Source organism: Brachyistius frenatus, unplaced genomic scaffold (genome assembly GCF_029030835.1).
Source record: "Brachyistius frenatus isolate BFR_SWC_R1_liver_20210118 unplaced genomic scaffold, ASM2903083v1 Contig_45, whole genome shotgun sequence".
Classification (NCBI taxonomy): Eukaryota; Metazoa; Chordata; class Actinopteri; family Embiotocidae; genus Brachyistius; species Brachyistius frenatus.
The window spans coordinates 814,741-831,616 of record NW_027210644.1 but is presented as its reverse complement, the minus strand read 5'-3'; the positions used below and the strand labels follow the sequence as shown (position 1 = coordinate 831,616).

General features: G+C 45.6%; 3 protein-coding genes across 3 annotated transcripts; 2 read left to right on the top strand and 1 right to left on the bottom strand.

Annotated features, from left to right (window-relative positions):
- The first annotated feature begins 57 nt into the window (after positions 1-57).
- Positions 58-2,645, top strand: cunh1orf50 (chromosome unknown C1orf50 homolog). Its single transcript, XM_069703239.1, has 5 exons — positions 58-191; positions 744-859; positions 956-1,042; positions 1,174-1,305; positions 2,134-2,645. The coding sequence occupies exons 1-5, from the start codon at positions 143-145 to the stop codon at positions 2,317-2,319; spliced, it is 570 nt and encodes a 189-aa protein (XP_069559340.1). The 5' UTR covers positions 58-142; the 3' UTR covers positions 2,320-2,645.
- A 651-nt stretch (positions 2,646-3,296) lies between these two features.
- ap5b1 (adaptor related protein complex 5 subunit beta 1) lies at positions 3,297-7,863 on the bottom strand. Its single transcript, XM_069703234.1, has 3 exons — positions 7,626-7,863; positions 6,230-7,024; positions 3,297-5,286 (listed from the first exon to the last, which is right to left on the bottom strand). Exons 1-3 carry the CDS (start codon positions 7,761-7,763, stop codon positions 3,349-3,351), a joined length of 2,871 nt encoding a protein of 956 aa, XP_069559335.1. The 5' UTR covers positions 7,764-7,863; the 3' UTR covers positions 3,297-3,348.
- A 519-nt stretch (positions 7,864-8,382) lies between these two features.
- Positions 8,383-16,850, top strand: nuf2 (UF2 component of NDC80 kinetochore complex). Its single transcript, XM_069703237.1, has 13 exons — positions 8,383-8,588; positions 10,200-10,274; positions 10,941-11,017; positions 11,270-11,331; positions 11,672-11,769; positions 12,917-12,990; positions 13,166-13,259; positions 13,366-13,428; positions 13,606-13,743; positions 13,856-13,996; positions 15,301-15,476; positions 15,629-15,764; positions 16,293-16,850. Exons 1-13 carry the CDS (start codon positions 8,466-8,468, stop codon positions 16,398-16,400), a joined length of 1,365 nt encoding a protein of 454 aa, XP_069559338.1. The 5' UTR covers positions 8,383-8,465; the 3' UTR covers positions 16,401-16,850.
- The last annotated feature ends 26 nt before the right edge of the window (positions 16,851-16,876 follow it).

Genomic DNA, 16,876 nt, shown 5'->3' with positions numbered 1-16,876 from the left:
CGACCATCCCAAGCGAAACGGGGCGGAGATTTAGGACCTCTCGGTATTTATGTTTGTTTAGTGAAATATTAGGTTATAAAAGCAGCAGGTGGTCAGACTACACAGCAGTTTTTACGTGATCGTATCGGCCGAGAATTTTAGCATGGACACCACGGTCAGTTTACCGAACCAGCCTGACAAAACCACCACAGGTAGTGACACGTTTATCCAGTGACTCGCTCCAAAAAAAAAAAGGAAGTCCCGAGCACTTCTGTTATTTATCGTTACACCTTTTTTTTTTTTTTCCACGTGTCTGAAATGATCTCCATCTAACCTGACGTCCGGTAATCCTTGTGTGGTATAGAAGTACGAACAGTTGTAGCTGCTGCTGCTCATGGGCCCTAAAAAGCTCAAATTTACTTTAGTTTTCTCCACAGAATCTGATTAATAACGATTTTTTTTTTTCTAGGACGATCACCGCAATTTTAGTTTATACTGAATTTATTTATTGCAAAGTTATAATTTACGACCTTTCTTCTGCGTCGAGAAATGAACACAAACATCATAGAAGTACTGCAGCTAATTATCAATATGAATGTAAATGGAAAAAGTGCAAAGTACTCAGTAAATATTGTGGTTATTATCAGGGTCCTCGGGCAGACGTTTGAAAAAAAATAAAAAATAAAAGTGGAAATCCAGACTCTCCAAGCATTATAACTCACGCCAAATGTTTTTTGTTTGTTTGTTTGTTTTGTTTTTTGCAGTGACGCTGGTGGAGAGCAGCAGCGCCCCCAGCGGGGTGGAACTGGTCAGCTCATACCAGACCAACAGAGTGGGGGACCCCATGGACCTGGTGGACCTGGCAGTACAAGTACAGAAGGTGTGGACTGAGTTGTTGTTGTTGTTGTTGTTGTGTGCTTATTTTCATGTGGTCCTAAAAAAAATATATATATTTTTTTTTACCTGTATATTTAAGGGAGATGATTTCATAAAAGCCAACGCTTGCAACAAACTGACAGTCATCGCGGATCAAATCAGATACCTGCAAGAACAGGCCAGAAAGGTCAGATCACCAGCACGTACAGAAGATCACCGTTGAACGAGCTGCATCCGTTTTTTGTTTTTTTTTTGTGGTCATGTGATCATAACGCAAAGATTTTTTTTTTTTTCTTTTTTCGGGCTTATCTCCTTTAGGTTTTGGAAGAAGCAAAAAGAGACGCCGACCTCCACCATGCCGCCTGCAACATTGTGAAAAAACCAGGCAACACGTATCACCTCTACCAGCGGCCATCTGGACAGAAATACTTCTCCATCATCTCTCCTGAGGTTGGTGTTATTACTGATGAAATACTGACGCGGCCTTCCTAAAACGTGACGTCGCCCTGCGTGGGGGGGGGAAAAGGGAGAAGTTACCAAACGCAAGCACGCGACCTGTTATTTAACATCCCCTCGGGGGGAGTTCCCGCAGAGTTAACGCGTGCGAATGCCAAACGGGACACCGACCAGCCCGTGTATGTAACGTTGATGTTCAAAGTTCACGTAACGCAGAGGGGGAAGCTGATAAATAACCGGGTGGCTGAAACGCAAGCAGTTCAGGTTGGATTCGACTGGTTACGGCCGACTGACGTGTGTTTTGGAAGTACAGACTGATTTGCGTCGGTCGTGGCATTTCTGGAACGTCAGGCAATTTTTCCAATTGTAAATGTCCGGGATTTAATACATTGTCTAAACATAGTTGCATCTCATACACTTGTGGTTGTTGGTTTCTAGAATTTTCTTTTTATGAATTACGGCTGCAATTACCAATTATTTTTTCTTAAATATTTTGCTATATACGAATAATAATATTTGAAGCCGAGTGCAATTTTCAAATCGCTTGCGTTTGTCCGACCAACCGTCCAAAACTCAAAAGATATTCAGCTTTCTGTGACATAAGATCGATCGCATATCCAGTTGCAAAGCAGTAGTAAACAAAATACAAATTTAAGCCAATTAATGTCCTCAACGTGTGGCAACTTTTGGAAAATGAATGAAAGTTTCCTCTTTTGTGTTTTTTTGTTTTTGTTTTTTTTAAACTCAATTAGTCGAAGAAACACATATTGTCTGTCCTGAAAGTGTCCTCATGATATACCTCTCGTCTCCTCTCCTCCGAAGGAATGGGGCCCGAGCTGCCCTCATTCATTCGTAGGCGCATTCAAACTTCAGCATGACATGTCCTGGACCCCCGTGGGCGAAGTGGAGAAGAGAGACGCAGAGATCGCCATCATGGACAAACTTCTGAGACAGCAGACGGCCTTACCGCCAAACACGGGACCCAACTTCAGGGGCCTCTCCGAATAAAAAGGTCTGCTCAAACTGGACTCGACTGGGACAAAGAAGAACCGGCATTTTATTTTAAAAAAAAAATGACGGGCGGTGGAGGAAAAAACGACTTGTGTCTTAAACGGACATCAGAAATCCATACATGGAATGCAACTGGTGATATCAAAAGGGTTTAGGTGACTAGGTTACACTGACTTCTGTGCACAATGCGTGACAACAAGTTTTTGTCTGTATACGCCTCAAATGCTGGTATTGGATGCTTTTCTAGAATAGAAAATGTCAAATTGGTACCGTGGAAAGTCGGCGCATGGACACTTTTAACAATTAAAATGTTTTAAATCATTGCTTTGGAACCCTTAATAGAACCGTTTCACCTCAGATGTTGCTGGTTATCTGACCAACATTCAACACGAGGATCAGATTCAAAGCTGGCCAGAGGAGTTTTCTTATAAACCAACAGAATTTGTGTCACCGTTCCATATTTCTAATCAAAATAATCATTAATCTTAATGAATTAAATGCTGTCTTACATCAGCCGGCCGGCCGGCAGAAGGCGATGCTCGTTTATGATTCAAAACAAAACAAAAAAAACCAACACACAACCAGAACAGGGATCTTGCTCTACTAATGGACAACAACTCCACAGGGTACCTTTTAACATGTCCTACCAAACATGCTGTTTATTTCATCTTTGCTTTTGTAGAATACACGTTGATCCTGTTCAACTCAAATAAATGATGTATTTTGCTGTTTATTTATAGGTTCTAAGCAATACGATTTCAGTTGATTGGGCTGTATCAAGTAAATACATTGAAAAATATTTTAATTTCAGTTTAATTTCATGCCAAGACAATTAAAGTGCAATAACTTTATTTTAAATCAACTCTGTTTGGTTATTTTACTTTTAAATTGACCAAATCTGGATGTTAAAAATCTGCGTGTTTTGTAGTTATATATATATATATATATGTATTTTTTTTATACATATATATATATATATATATATATGTATAAAAAAAATAAAAATTAAAAAAAGCTGCATCATGGTCAACTCCGAGTGTTTTCCTTTGAAGATGTGATTGTCAGTAGGTAAGAATTGACGTGAGGCAGGAGTCGCCAGTTATCCGTGGCGATGTTGAAGTGCGCGCCGTCCTCCTCGGACCTGATCTTCAGCAGCATGTGCGACCGAGGCGGCAGGAAGACGAGCGCTTTAAACTCTTCTTTATGGGACGGGTCTGATACAAGATATGGGAGGAAGTGTTTCCCCACCAGCTCAGTCAGAGCTGCCTCCTTCAGCTGGCAGCAGAAACGACTGGTAGCGCCGTCCCCGCCCTCGGAGCAAATTTCGTCCCACAATCCGTCGAACACGCCGAGTCTGCCGCCTCGGGCCCAGGCTGGGGGAGCCGGCAGAGGCAGGAAGGCCTGCCGGAAAGCCAGGCGGATGTCGGGCAGGGCGGCGTGCCAAGAGAGCCCGTCTTGGGTGGTGAAGATGGCGCTGGCGTGGAAGGTGGTCGGGTAGGGCCGCCGGGGCTTCAGCCTGAGCTGCACTACGGGTGACGGCGCCTCCCGGAAGAGACGCGGCACGCTGATGTCGCGCAGCTCTTCGTAGTGGTCGTCGGTGAGGCCGAAGTGGAGGCGAACGCTGAACAGCTGATCGAAGCGGGAGTCGTGAGCCTCCACGTGAGCCAGCTGGTAGTTCAAGAGGATTTCTGAGGCAAAGCCGGGGTCGTGGAACTGAGCTCTGTAGGCTTCCAGTGCTGCGTTTGCTACGTCCGGGTGCTTCTCCGCCTCGTTCTGGCTTCGCTCGTCTCCTTTCGCGTCTTGCCGTGGCTCCGAAAGACCCTCGATCAGCTTCAGTATCGCTTTCCCGGTCCGGTGGATGGTCAGCGCGCTCGTCAGCCCCTCGCTCTCCGCCACGAGGCACGACAGCGACCTCTTCTTGACCTGCCGCCCTCCCTCGGTCGCGCCTTGCGCCAACACCCCGGCCAGCTTCTCCCGCGACAGCGTGGTGAGGAGGCTGTAGTAGAGGCGGGCGTGGTCCTGGATGTCCGTGTCTCCGTAGCGGCAGGCGAGATGCTGCAGGATGTCGGCCAGGGGGATGAGCAACGCGTCCAGGCCGGGGTGGACGAGCAGGCGGCGGCAGACCGCCAGCACGCCGTTCCCCAGGCGCCAGTCGCCGCTCACGCACAGCGAGGAGGACGACGGCGTGACGACGCCGGTCAGGAAGCCGAGGGTGCCGCGTTGGGGGATCGCGCCTTCCTCCGCCACTCGGGCCAGCATCTTCAGGTGCCAGCCGAGGTCCTGCAAGGTGAGCCGGGAGAGCGGGGCCCCGGTGATGGCCTTCTGCACGGCTTCCAGGAGACTCACGGCCCAGTTGGACTCGGCCATTCGGTCCTGGGCCTGGTCAGCCAGGTTGATGAGATGCGGGGCCAGCCGGGCGTGCTGGAGGTAGAGCTGGCACAGCCGCTCGGTCAGAGCGGCGGTGTAGCGCTCGGCGTGGTAGAAATGAAAAAGGAAGAGGAAGGCAGCTCGGAAGAAGGTGGTAACGAGCTCCCGGCTGCCTCCGTTCTGCACAATGTGCATCAGCGAGGTGAGAAGTTTGTAGAGGTAGGCCGGCCCCTCGCCCTCCTCCTCCTCCTCCTCCCCCTGCCAGCCATCCTCCCCCTCCTCTAGGTAGACCAGAGACAGCAGGTGGAGGCGGGCGAGCAGGGTGGCGCTGTCGTTGAACACGGTGGGCAGCAGAGCCGCAGCGAGCCGCCGAGTCAGCAGCACGGGGGGGCCCTCGTCGCCGTCGCTGCAGCCGATCGGCCGGTTTTCGGGAAAGTGCAGGAGGCTGTCCGTGTAGAAAAGCTTCTCGGGCGCGCCGAGCAGCGGGTGCTGGGAGAGGACGACCAGCCGCTTGAGGAGGAACGCCTCGTCTTCGGCGCTGAACAGGCTGTCCGTGAACGCGCTCTTCATCAGCAGGGAGGTGTGGAAGAGGCAAACCTGACGGGAGGACAGCAGATTTTGAGTCAGTCTCGAGTCAGCCGATTGGGTAGAAACTGTTTTTTTTTTTTTTTTTTTTTTTAAAAGCTGCGGACACAAACACCGTTTCATCTTACGAGAAAAAAAAAAAACCGGGATGTTCAGGCTGATAACATCTCTCGCGTCTGTATGGTAAATATGAAGCCGTAATCAGCAAGTTGGTTAGCTTTGGAGATAAAGGGAAAAAAAAACTGACGGTCTGGCTCGGTCCAAAGACGACAAAGTCCACCAGTAAAGTTCACTAACGTAGGTGTTGTATCCCGTTTGCTGACTACAGCCTTCTACAGAGTACCACGGAGAGTTGGAATAGGAACCGCCAGAGGCCCGACGATAACATAGTGTCACAATATTTAAGACACAATACCACGCAATGCCATATTAAACATTTTGTGACATGCTAAGTATTGTGACAGCATGTATTACATTAACTGCAAATTATGTCTCAAAAGGAAAACTCCCAGCATCGGTTGTATCTAATGAAATGAAGTCTGTTGATCTCACTTCATTGCAACTGCAGCAAAATGGGACTGTACAGCAGACACAGTCATAAAAACCCGTCATAAAAGTTGCATGCACCTGAAAAATTGATTGTATACAATACAATATAGATGCTTGGCATCCTTCTTTTTTTTTTTATGTTCCAATATTGTCGCACAAAATATTGAAACGCCGTGCGTCATCATTTTTTCACCGCACGAAGGTGGAAGTGATCTTCTCATTTCCCTCTTGGAAAGAAAGCAAATGAGTGCATGACTCTGACTGTCAACTTTTTTACCACTCTTAGTACTATTGGAACCTCTAAACACCATCAAAAATAAGTGGCAATACACATTTTCAAAATTAGGGTCAACCAATCAATTTAAGAACTAAAATGTCAAATGAAAACTTCCCATGTGAAACAAACCTCACTAGTGCCCAGCAGCCGCAGCAGCTGAGCTCTGAATGTGGCCGGAGGCACGCCGGGAACCATGGCAACCACCTCTACCAGCCTGTGTAGCAGCGCAGCTTGACAGAGAGGCGTGAGAAGGTAGGACTCCTCCAGCAGGGAGGAGAGGACCGATCGCAACTCCTTACAGTCAGATCCAGTCTGCAGGGTCGGCACTGTGCCCATGGGTCCCAGGATGAGAGAGGACAGTATGGTTGAGTCCTCGTTAGTCAAAAGGCCCGAGTCCTGGTCTCCTTCCCATGCGACTGATGTATTCCCTCCCAGAAGAGCTTTAAGATGCTGAGGGCCGGCTCCGGCTTCCTGGGTGAGCAGATATACCGCGTTTCTTAACACCAGAGCATGAAGACCCGCAAAGGCCTGGTGGAGCCTGGAGGTTTCTTGCTGCCGGAGCCCACTCAAGAGCTCAAGACGCTGGGACAGAAGGCCGGGGCAGCAGGCCTCCAGCTCCCGTAGACAGTCGCAAGCCGTGGCCCTCAGAGAACGCAGGGTACTATCGCCGTGGATGTCGCTGATGTCCTTGGCTGTTTGAAGGAGCAGCTCCAGGAAGTCTTGAGAGGCACGGGAGCGACCGCTCGCGCAGGAAGTGCAGATGAGGACGGAGGTGAGGGCCAGGAGGAGTTGACAACGAAACTGGACAGACGCGGGAGGACACTGGGCGAACACGGACATGAGCTCCAGGGCTGTCTCCTCACCCACAAAGTCTGAGGGACACAGCAGAGCCGGGTGCTCACACAGCGGGGAACACAGGAGGACCTGAAGGGGGTAAAAAAAAAAACAGGAGATAAATCACTGGAGACCAGACACATTGGTTAGAATCACATTAAATACACAACTATAAAAAAAAAAAAAACAATGACCATTACGTCTTGACACAAGAAATGGCAAACATTTTAAAACGCTTCTACAACACCAACAAACATCCAGTATATTTACGTCTACGTTACTTTTTAATTATTCAATGTACAGTGATACATTCAGAAAGTGAATTTCCTCTCTCAGTCCCGCAAAGCTGGCAAAAGTTGCCCAAATCCAAGAATGTGTTTGTCTCCGTGTTAAAAAAAAAAAAAAAAATGCAACGTGCCGAAGTCCATTTAAAAAAAATTGGACAATTTAGTGTTGGCTACGGGCACGTCATAAAGTGATCAGGAAACACACAGTGAATGTGACAAATTGATTTATCACAGAAAAACGACTTTTGCACTTTTGCAAACCAGATTCATTTCGCACCAGATGACGTGTTGTATGACGTATTGTATTTGTATGACGACAAAAATCTGTGCAAACATGTTTTTTTGTTTTGTTTTTTTTACATAACTTTTGACATGACGCGAATATAATTATAGACTTATTATACCTTGACACTGTAACTGGCTTTGTCATCTCGGAGCTCCCGGAGCAACTCTGCAAGGAAAGCCTCCGCGGTTGTCTCGGAAAGGAAGCGGGACGGACTGCGGGAGAAAGCAGAAATCCTCTCGACCCAGTTCGCCGCCATTGAGACTCAAATCCCAAATGTTGGCGACCTGCAAATCATCGTCTCAAGAGCTCTTCCGGGGATATTTAACCCGGTTAACTCTGACGTTAGAACAAACACGCAGCACGGGCAAGTTCCGTGTTGTGTCACGTGCACATCTAATTCACGGAATATCACATTATCGCCCCCTGCTGAGTCGGAGCGTGAACTTTTTTTAAAAAAAAAATATTTTTTATTATCATTATTTCTATCCACATATCTTTTATCATATTTTCCTTCAAACTCGGATTCAGCTGGACTCACTGGGCCCGCATATTCTTTTAATTAATCCTGTGCCACGCCTGTCTCTTCCTGGTGCAAACTGCATTCGTATTCTTTAAAAAAAAAAAATAATAATAATACTAACTTTAAAACTTTAATTATTAATAATGATTATTAGTCAGACAAAATACAATAAATGGGTAGGATTTAATCTCGAGTCCAGATCCACACTCATTTATATACAGTGCTCCAGAAGGTGGAGGCAATGCAACTAATACGCTGGTTGTCGACCAACGTTAAAAAATCAAGAAGAAGAAGAAGACACGACAAACTGACCAATCAGCTGCGCCGTACACAAATCAACAAGGAAGTTGTTGAAGGCGCCAATTTTGTTTCGGTGAAAGAGGCGAAGTCGGCTTCACTGCGTTTTATCTGTTTTTCTTTGGCACTAAAGTTGCGACAATGACTGAAAACACCTTCCCCGTCTATTCGGCGGACGCGATAGTGAACTTTTATCGAACTGAAGTTCTCGTCGGTCAAGAGGCGAAACACTTCACCAAGACCGACCTGATTCCGTCGCCGAAGGTAACGTAACATGTGTCATCTGAACCAGACTCCATTTATAAAAGAGGATAAATAATGAACGTGTAACATCAGACTTTTACAAACAGGACTCGTTGAAGGACTCGTTGTTTTTTTTTCCAAGTGTGTCGTACAGTATTTTACAATTGGACCGGTTGAGTTTTCACAACCGGTGTCGATATGTTAAACGAAACTTGTATATATATTTTTTTAATACTCAAAATAGAATAAACATTCATCTGTTAACGTTTTTTGGTTGTTTTTTTTTGTTTTTTTTGAGAATCCAAACATAAGTTGAAAATTAAAAAATAAATGAAAACAAAAAGGAGAAAATGTACATCTCACAAATTAAGTAATTAAGACTTGCTTTAAAAAAAAAAAAAAAAAACCGATTAATCAATGTAGTTGGCACAGGAATCTCAATACAACATGATAACATATTTACAGTAAACATGCTATTAAAATATTGAGACATGTTTTCACCATGGGACAGTTGTCGCAGCCTCGAAGCCAAATGAACCGAAAAGGCCTGTTTTTGAATACTGACTGTGGTAGAAGGCTACAAGCCTCGATTGACCGGTGCTGTGAGCTTTTGTTTTGTTTGTTCTTGTCACATGCAGTGTATTTTTTTTTTTTAAATAAATATTGTAATGAGAATAATTCAAAATTATATGAAAAAGGCATTCGTTTTTAAGCACCCATCTCAACCCTTCCCTAAATATGTCATGAAAGCTTTTACACTCGGGAGAGGATGCAGACCGTTGAGTCCAGTCTGTTGCTTTTTGTTCCCCTCATTTAAGGACTTCAAGCAAACAGAATTGAAAAGGTCCCAAAATGAATCACGTTTTTAAGTCATGTAGAACCTAATTCACAACATTAAACATAGACGTTATTATATTTTGACAAATTAAAAAATCTGGTTTTTGCATTTTCACACCTCAGTATTGGGAAAAAATTACCGTGTTCGGGGGAAGGCTGTGACTTTTGAAGGGACCCATTTGATTTAACCAAGTCAGAGCTTCAATGACTAGTTGGATCAATTTTCTTTTCCATATTCAGGATATATTTCTTTTAATCAAAACAAGCAAACCACCTCTGGTTTCGGTTTGTCCCGTGTGAGCTTTTCATAACATAGATAAAAATGGATTAAGCTGCAGTTATTTCCACTGGTTATTTTCTTATTTAATCATCTCATCTATATAATGGTAGAAAATAATGACGAACCGAACGAGTAGTTTCATGAACCCACAATAATGCATTGAATTTGTTTGTTATTCAACCAATCATCCCAAAACAAAAACAAAAAAATCAAAAATACTCAGTTCACGATTAGATTTGACAAAGATAAGCAGCTGGAGAGACTTAAAAAAAAAAAAAAAAAAAAAAAGACTTTATAACAACAGAGAAACTAATCATAATGAAAATGAGCTTAGGTTGCAGCACATAAGTCAAACTGGCTTTTGAACTGAACTTTGAATTTTGCGCTTCTGAATGTGAAACCGGAGCAGAGATGAATGAGATGAAGGATCTGTGTTAGAGATGTTGTTTGAGTTGATGTCACCGCATACAAAAAAACAACAGACCATTAACAGAGCATCTGTTCTCTCTTGACAGCCAGAGGCAGTTCAGACCGTGTACATGAGGGTGCTGCATCTCCTGTATCGGTTCAGGCCCGAGTGTCACTCCATGGTGAGTACCGGCAGACGTTGAAGTCGGCTTCCCGTCCAATTAAATATGTCCATGTAGATGTTCGTGTTGGTCTTTTAAAATGAGGTGTGGTCAAGGTGAAAGTTACTGACCCACAAAGACGCGGTCATTTTTTAAATTATGCATTGCTGACATCTTAATAGACCTACATGGACAACCTGATTTTATCAATCTGAGCACGAGCGGATCTGTTTCCTCCGCAGGGAAGCAGTTCTGCTGTTATTACAGCATCCACGGAGGCGCAAAGCGTACCTGGTTCCTCTGGGGAAACAGGAGATGACACTCCGATTGGTTTATTTCACGTTACATTCAAACACACCTATGATTAATTAAGTCTCAGCGCAACACGGTGGTTGTTGTCTGTTTTTATTGTTTCTATTGTTACGCATTTATACTTTTCTTATCCACCGGTTAAAGCAGTGAAAGTGGATCTGAACGCACCTCCTCCTCGTGCTTCAGACTTTAAAAAAAAATAGAGGCCTTCATTTTTACTGCACGTTCAAGTTGCCAACGTATTTCTTTCCGTCCGGTGTGATAAAATGACCTCCAGGCCTTAATATTGAGATGTGGAACAACGTCAGCTGCGGCAGCTGCTCTTCACTGAGGCCGTCGGTTCACCTTTCGTCCCGTCTCCCACCCCCCCGACAGGTTCCGCTGCTGGAGAACATTCAGTTTCCAGCCTATCACGAGGGAGCGACCGCCATCATGAGCGTCTACACCCGCATGTGAGCTTTCTTGCTTTCTGTCTGGGATAGAACACAATGTGGCCAGTTTACACAGCTTCAGAGAAGTCAGGATCCCTGGTACCGAGTGTTTAGAGATATATTCTGATCTAATAACCAGGTAAATTCAAATAAACATAAACACGCAGATAGTTTGATTTCAGTCCAAAACTCTGGACCCGGGGGGATTTATGTGGATTGTTCCAGGTACAGTAATCATTTCTTTTAAGAGTGTTTATTTATTTTTCTTTTCAGGCGGCAGTTCCTGCCCATGTGCTTCGTGTATGATTTTTCCCTGAATGACCTTCTAGCTCCAAGTAAGTTTGTGTTTTTCATTGATTAAAGTGCTGATGATTTTTTTTTTTTTTTTTTAAATTTCATTTTAACTAGTCGATTTGTTGTTTAGTCTGTAAACTTTCAGTAAAGAGACAAAAATGCCACCGGAACCCAAAGCAACACCTTTAAATGTCCTCAAACCCCAAAATATTCAGTTTGTAAATCACGTCAAACAAAATGAGGAACGCTGGATACGTTTTCTGTTGACCCAATCGTTCCAGATTTGAGGAATCTTAACATCATTGAGTGTTAAATTATAACATGACATCCGGTGACTAGTTGTTTTGATGATTTTTTTTTTTTCCGCTCACATTCCTGCAGAGAAACAGAGGACTATGACCATCCTGAGCGCCATCATGAACTTTCTCCACTTCAGGAAGCAGAGGATGGACATCGTCTTGGAGAAGCAGGCAAAATTCGTACGTTGTATTGGGTCTACGTGGGGAACTGTGTGTGTGTGTGTGGGGGGGGGGTGTTAGTGGTGAGCTCAAAGCTTGTGTCCTGAGGGTCAGCAGTTACACAGCCACGTCATAATTATTCCAACCCCCATCTAATATTCCTGTGCATTATTTACTTACTAATACGTAAGGCCGAAGGTTTTGGAGACTAACACTTGCGTTTGCTTTCAGCAGCGAGACGGATTTAAATCGGCCGCTGCGGTGTTCAAGCTGAGTAGCAAATACGGCAAAGATGAAGCAGCGGTCTCAAAGATAAAAGGGGGGGGGATCGTTTCATACAAAACCAGAAAATGTTTTAAGAATATTTACTATTTACTTCCAAGTTCCAAGAGAGACGGCCGGACGCGTAATACGCGAGTTTAAAACGCGGCAAACCTTCCCCGAGGCGGAGCGAACCGCTAAAGACCTGCGGGAGGACCCGACGAAGGCCGCAACTGGAATGTCTGCGCAAACTGTAAGAAGAACACGGAACGAGCAAGAGCTCCGTTCGTCAACGAAAAATATCCACATGGAAGTCGAGCTGAATTTAAAAAAAAAAAAAAGAAAGAAAAAGGAACGTGTGGATCAACCTGTAGAGTTCTGGGAGTCTGTTCAAAGGAGCGATGACACTCAACTGGAACTGTTTGGACGCGTGGGAATTGTCTCGGGGCCATCCTGTGGTGGACATCTCCGTCTGCGAATTCGGAACCTGTTGAAATTGTTTTTTTTTGTAGGATCTAAAGGGAGAAGCAAGAGAATGTCAGTGAGGAAGATTTTGAACACGAGGAGCAGAGTAAACACCGGAGGCCGGTGAGAAAGGCGGAGACATTTATCGGAGGTCATGAATGGCGCCTAACGAAACATTCACCAAAGAGGTCCAAATCATCTTGCTGATGGGGCTTTTTGGAGATCGTGCCATTTATATTTACTGCTATTAACGAGCTCAACGTTGTTCTCTCTCTTAAATCGCTTACACGTGCGGGTCTTCCGGGTAAGAGGGAGGTGAATAAGTCCGGTTGCGGCCGTTCGGTTGTGTTTTTCTGGATGATAAAAGGTGTCAAATGTAGAACTGTGTTGTGATTTTAAATACTGTGAAAAAGGGCGTAACGGTGACGTTGTCTGTTGTCAGAGGGCAGACGTGGACAGACTGCAGGCGTACGCCAAAGGCAACCGAGAGGCAGAGAAGAAGATCGAGATCCTGACGTAAGTCCGGATTGAATATGTGGCTGCTGTTGTTGTTGTTGTTTGGTACATTTACTGTAAAACCCAAAGAGAAGTTGCAAGATCGTGGGTGGAGACGTTTTTTTTGTTTTTTTTTTTTGGGACGTTTCACCCTGCACGGTGAGATGTTGACAGATGCGTCTCCTTCCCCGTTCAGGACCGTCCCACCGGAGCAGCAGGCGGAATGCGACGAGCTGGCAGCTGCTCTCGCAGAGCTGCAGGCCACCACCATGCATGAATACCAGGAAGTGGTAGGGGGTGGTGATGAAACATGGCCACAGCAGGAAAAGCTGTTGTTGTTGTTGTTGTTGTTGTGTGTGTGTGTCCTGTCAGTCAAAGATCCGTGTTTCCTTTCAGAATGCCATAAACGACAGCATCGCAGAGTGGAAGACCAAAATAGCAGAGAAGACACAGAAACTGGTACTTGACTACGACGGCAATATAACACAGCTTTATATGTCAGTCTGCACTCAAGGGCCTTTATTGAGATGGGTGTGTGTGTGTGTGTGTGTGTGTGTGTGTGTGTGTGTGTGTGTGTGTGTGTGTGTGTGTGTGTGTGTGTGTGTGTGTGTGTGTGTGTGTGTGTGTGTGTGTCAGGCCCAGGTGAAAGTGGATGTCAGCAACCTGAAGGAGGACATCGGCAAACTCAAGTCTCAGATCGTGGAGTCTCCGGAGGAGCTGAAGAGCCAGATGGAGAAGATGAGGGAGAACGTGAAGAACATCAAGAGCTCCATCGTGAGTAGGAAAGAACGGTCGGGGGGGAGACGTCCTTCTCCAAAAAAAAAAAGCGTTTGTCCTCGCCCAGCTGTACGATCCCGGGTTTGTTTTTTTTGTTTTGTTTTTTCAGGAAGAATCGGACGAGCGCGCGGTGGAGCTGCAGAACATGGTGCAGAGCTTGACTCACACCGAGGCCGAGATCCAGCAGATGTTCAGCCTGCTGCAGGACCTGGAGAGCAGCATGAGCAACACCAAGCGGCTCCAGGAGGAGGTGAAGATCCGGGCGCGGGCGCACTGGCGCTCCTGCCGTACCAACGCGTGCCCTCCTTTGCTCGCCTATAATACATCTGAACGCACCCCGGCTCCTCACAAAGCCAATCTCGGCTGCGCAGCACGGCTTCTGTTTGCGCTGTCCGTCAACAAGACGGCTGAAACTTAAAAGCGGCAGTCACTTCGCAAGGAGCTGCTCCGCACTTCTAAACTTCAGATTTTTTTTTATAACCGCAAACGTCGCCTCGACAAAATCACCGTACACGCGGGTTTGCAGAATGGCTGCAATCGGCTGTAGTTCCCGGTTTAAAAAAAAAAAAAAAAAACGATCACTTCCAAGAGAAAGTTACAACCGAAAGATGAGGCCGTATTTCCCTCGCGGCCTCTCTGGGCGGAGTAGATGCGGAGAGGTGTGCCTCTGGCTCGCAGGGTTCGTCCCACAAGGCCTCAGATTTGTCACTTGGTGCTTTTTTGAGGGGGAAAAAATAATAATAATAATAATAATTTTTTTAAAAGGGAGCTTGTGGGGTGTGAGTTGGGAACACAGCAACCAATCAGAGCTGAGTGAGTGTGTGTGTGTGTGTGTGTGTGTGTGTGTGTGTGTGTGTGTGTGTGTGTGTGTGTGTGTGTGTGTGTGTGTGTGTGTGTGTGTGTGTGTGTGACAGCCCAATGTCAAACACCGTGAAATAACATGAGCGCGTCCCAATTCTCCCGTCAATGGATCTACACTATAAATGCAGTTGTGTAAGTAAATAGCGTATAATAAAATAAGATAGATGAGCACTTTAGCCTATAAATTATTATTATCGGACACGCACAAAACAAAAAAACCCCACAGGTTTACTGGACTGTCCCTTCCGCTCAAAGCTGAAATGAGGAGCAACTCTTCTTATTTTTTCTTAAAGCTTTGCACGTCCCCGTACCAGTCTGCGACCAAACAGATCGGACACGAGGTGCCAAATACCCGGTGACACCCGGGAAATCTCGATAGACAAAACATCAGCCCAATGGATCCAAGTCGTTGGTCAAACGGCATCAGTAGAAATACCTGCCTCGTGTTCTGCGTCGTCCTCGGTCGTGTGCTGCTGAGGCTATCCTAAATAACATCAATAACATCCGCAAAAAAATAAACATTAGACATAATTAGATAAAAGAGGTCACAATGTCCTTTTTTTTTTTTTTACTTCGTTTGAAGTTCCGGTCTTCGACACTGTAATGATAGTCACTGTAAATGAATGATACACGCTGTGTGTGTGTGTGTGTGTGTGTGTGTGTGTGTGTGTGCGTGTGTGTGTGTGTGTGTAGCATCAGGAGCTGGTGGCTCAGTATGAGAAGAAGCAGAAGGAGCTGAAGAACCTGTGCAGCGAGGAAGGCCAGCTGAAGCGAGCTCTGGGCATGAAGATGGATAAGGAGTGCAAAGGGAACATCCGCAGGCAGAAGAAGAGGGAGATGAAGGAGCAGCATGTTCAGGACGTGTTGGGGTATGACCTAACTTCGCTGTCATGAACACGGCCGCTCGCGTCCCGCGAGGTCGTTTGGGGGGGGGGGGGGGGGGCAGCGGTGCGCGTGTGATAAACCTTCCGTGAGCGTGAGCGCAAGTCGCGGAAGATCTAACTTCCAGCCGTTCTCCCAGGCAGTGTAACCAGGTCCATCACAAACGCGAGGAGGTGGCCGACAAAGTCCAGGAGATCTCCGCGGAGACGCAGCAGCTGAAGGCCAAGATCAAAAACCTGAGAGACGTCTGCAGCAAGGAGACGGAGAAAGCTCAGGTACACCCTCCCCTCTCCCCCTCCACCCCGCTGCAATTCAATTCAATGTTATTTTCAATTCAATTCAATTCAATACAATTCAATGTTATTTATTTAGCGCCAAATCACAACACAGGTTATTTCATGGCACTTAACACATTAAAGTCCTTACAGCGGAACTTTACAATGTTATACAGAGAAACCCAACAATTCAACAATTCCCACACGAGCTAGGAGGGAAAAAAAACCCTCCTCTTTAAGGGAGAAAAACCTCCAACAGAGGGAAGGGAAAAACTCCCTCTTAACAGGAGGAAACCTCCGACAGAACCAGGCTCAGAGGTGGGCGGAGCCATCGGCCTCCACCGGTCGGGGTGAGAGGAGAGCAGAGAGAGAAAAGGACAGCATAGAGATAGAAGAGAAGAACTGTTGGTGGAGACGACAAGCTGCACTGCACAGTCTCAGCCATTGTTTTTGATCAGCGCGTTTGATGTGTGTGTGTGTGTGTGTGTGTGTGTGTGTGTGCGTGCGTGTGCGTGTGTGTGTGTCCAGGCTCTGTACGACACCCTGTCAACTTCAATGGAGGAGCTGCACCAGAGGATCGAGACGAACGTCGCAGACCTGAAACTGAACGTCACCAAGATGTCCGCAAACTTCTAACCAATTTTTGTTGTTGTTGTTTTCTTTGTTATTCTATCACTATTCTTCTGTTGTTACTTCTCTGTTCGGCCTCGTATCGCTTTGTTGCTTTCAGACCTACTATTTAAAATATTTGAAATAAGAGTCGCGTATTAATGCGAGTCAATTCTGTCGTTTTTTTGTTTTTGTCTTTCACCTTAGAAACTTAAATCGGTTCGGGTAAGACTGACGTCTAAAAAAAAAAAAATGCAGCATCCAAATACTAACATCACTCGTACGCTTGTTCAATGACCAGTCAGACACCCGGCTGACCATTACAATAAAACTCCAGTGTTCAACTGTAAAGACTGACGTGATTCTAGCTGGTGTAAAAAAAAAAAAAAGGAATGGATCAGTTTCGATGACATCCATGTCCATGAACGGTATTACGTTTACTTTTAGGGATTTATAAATAAAATGTATTTGACAACACTTAAATTTGCTGTTCCGTTTTTTAA

Excerpts from the sequence above, each read along its gene's own strand:
- cunh1orf50 (XM_069703239.1), top strand. The coding sequence starts at position 143 with ATGGACACCACGGTCAGTTTACCGAACCAGCCTGACAAAACCACCACA. Across the intron at positions 860-955 it reads TGGCAGTACAAGTACAGAAG|GGAGATGATTTCATAAAAGC; the intron begins GTGTGGACTGAG and ends TGTATATTTAAG. Across the intron at positions 1,043-1,173 it reads TGCAAGAACAGGCCAGAAAG|GTTTTGGAAGAAGCAAAAAG; the intron begins GTCAGATCACCA and ends TATCTCCTTTAG.
- ap5b1 (XM_069703234.1), bottom strand. The coding sequence starts at position 7,763 with ATGGCGGCGAACTGGGTCGAGAGGATTTCTGCTTTCTCCCGCAGTCCG. Across the intron at positions 7,025-7,625 it reads AAGCCAGTTACAGTGTCAAG|GTCCTCCTGTGTTCCCCGCT; the intron begins GTATAATAAGTC and ends TACCCCCTTCAG. Across the intron at positions 5,287-6,229 it reads GGCTGCTGGGCACTAGTGAG|GTTTGCCTCTTCCACACCTC; the intron begins GTTTGTTTCACA and ends TCCTCCCGTCAG.
- nuf2 (XM_069703237.1), top strand. The coding sequence starts at position 8,466 with ATGACTGAAAACACCTTCCCCGTCTATTCGGCGGACGCGATAGTGAAC. Across the intron at positions 11,018-11,269 it reads ATGAGCGTCTACACCCGCAT|GCGGCAGTTCCTGCCCATGT; the intron begins GTGAGCTTTCTT and ends TTTTCTTTTCAG. Across the intron at positions 13,429-13,605 it reads CAGAGAAGACACAGAAACTG|GCCCAGGTGAAAGTGGATGT; the intron begins GTACTTGACTAC and ends TGTGTGTGTCAG.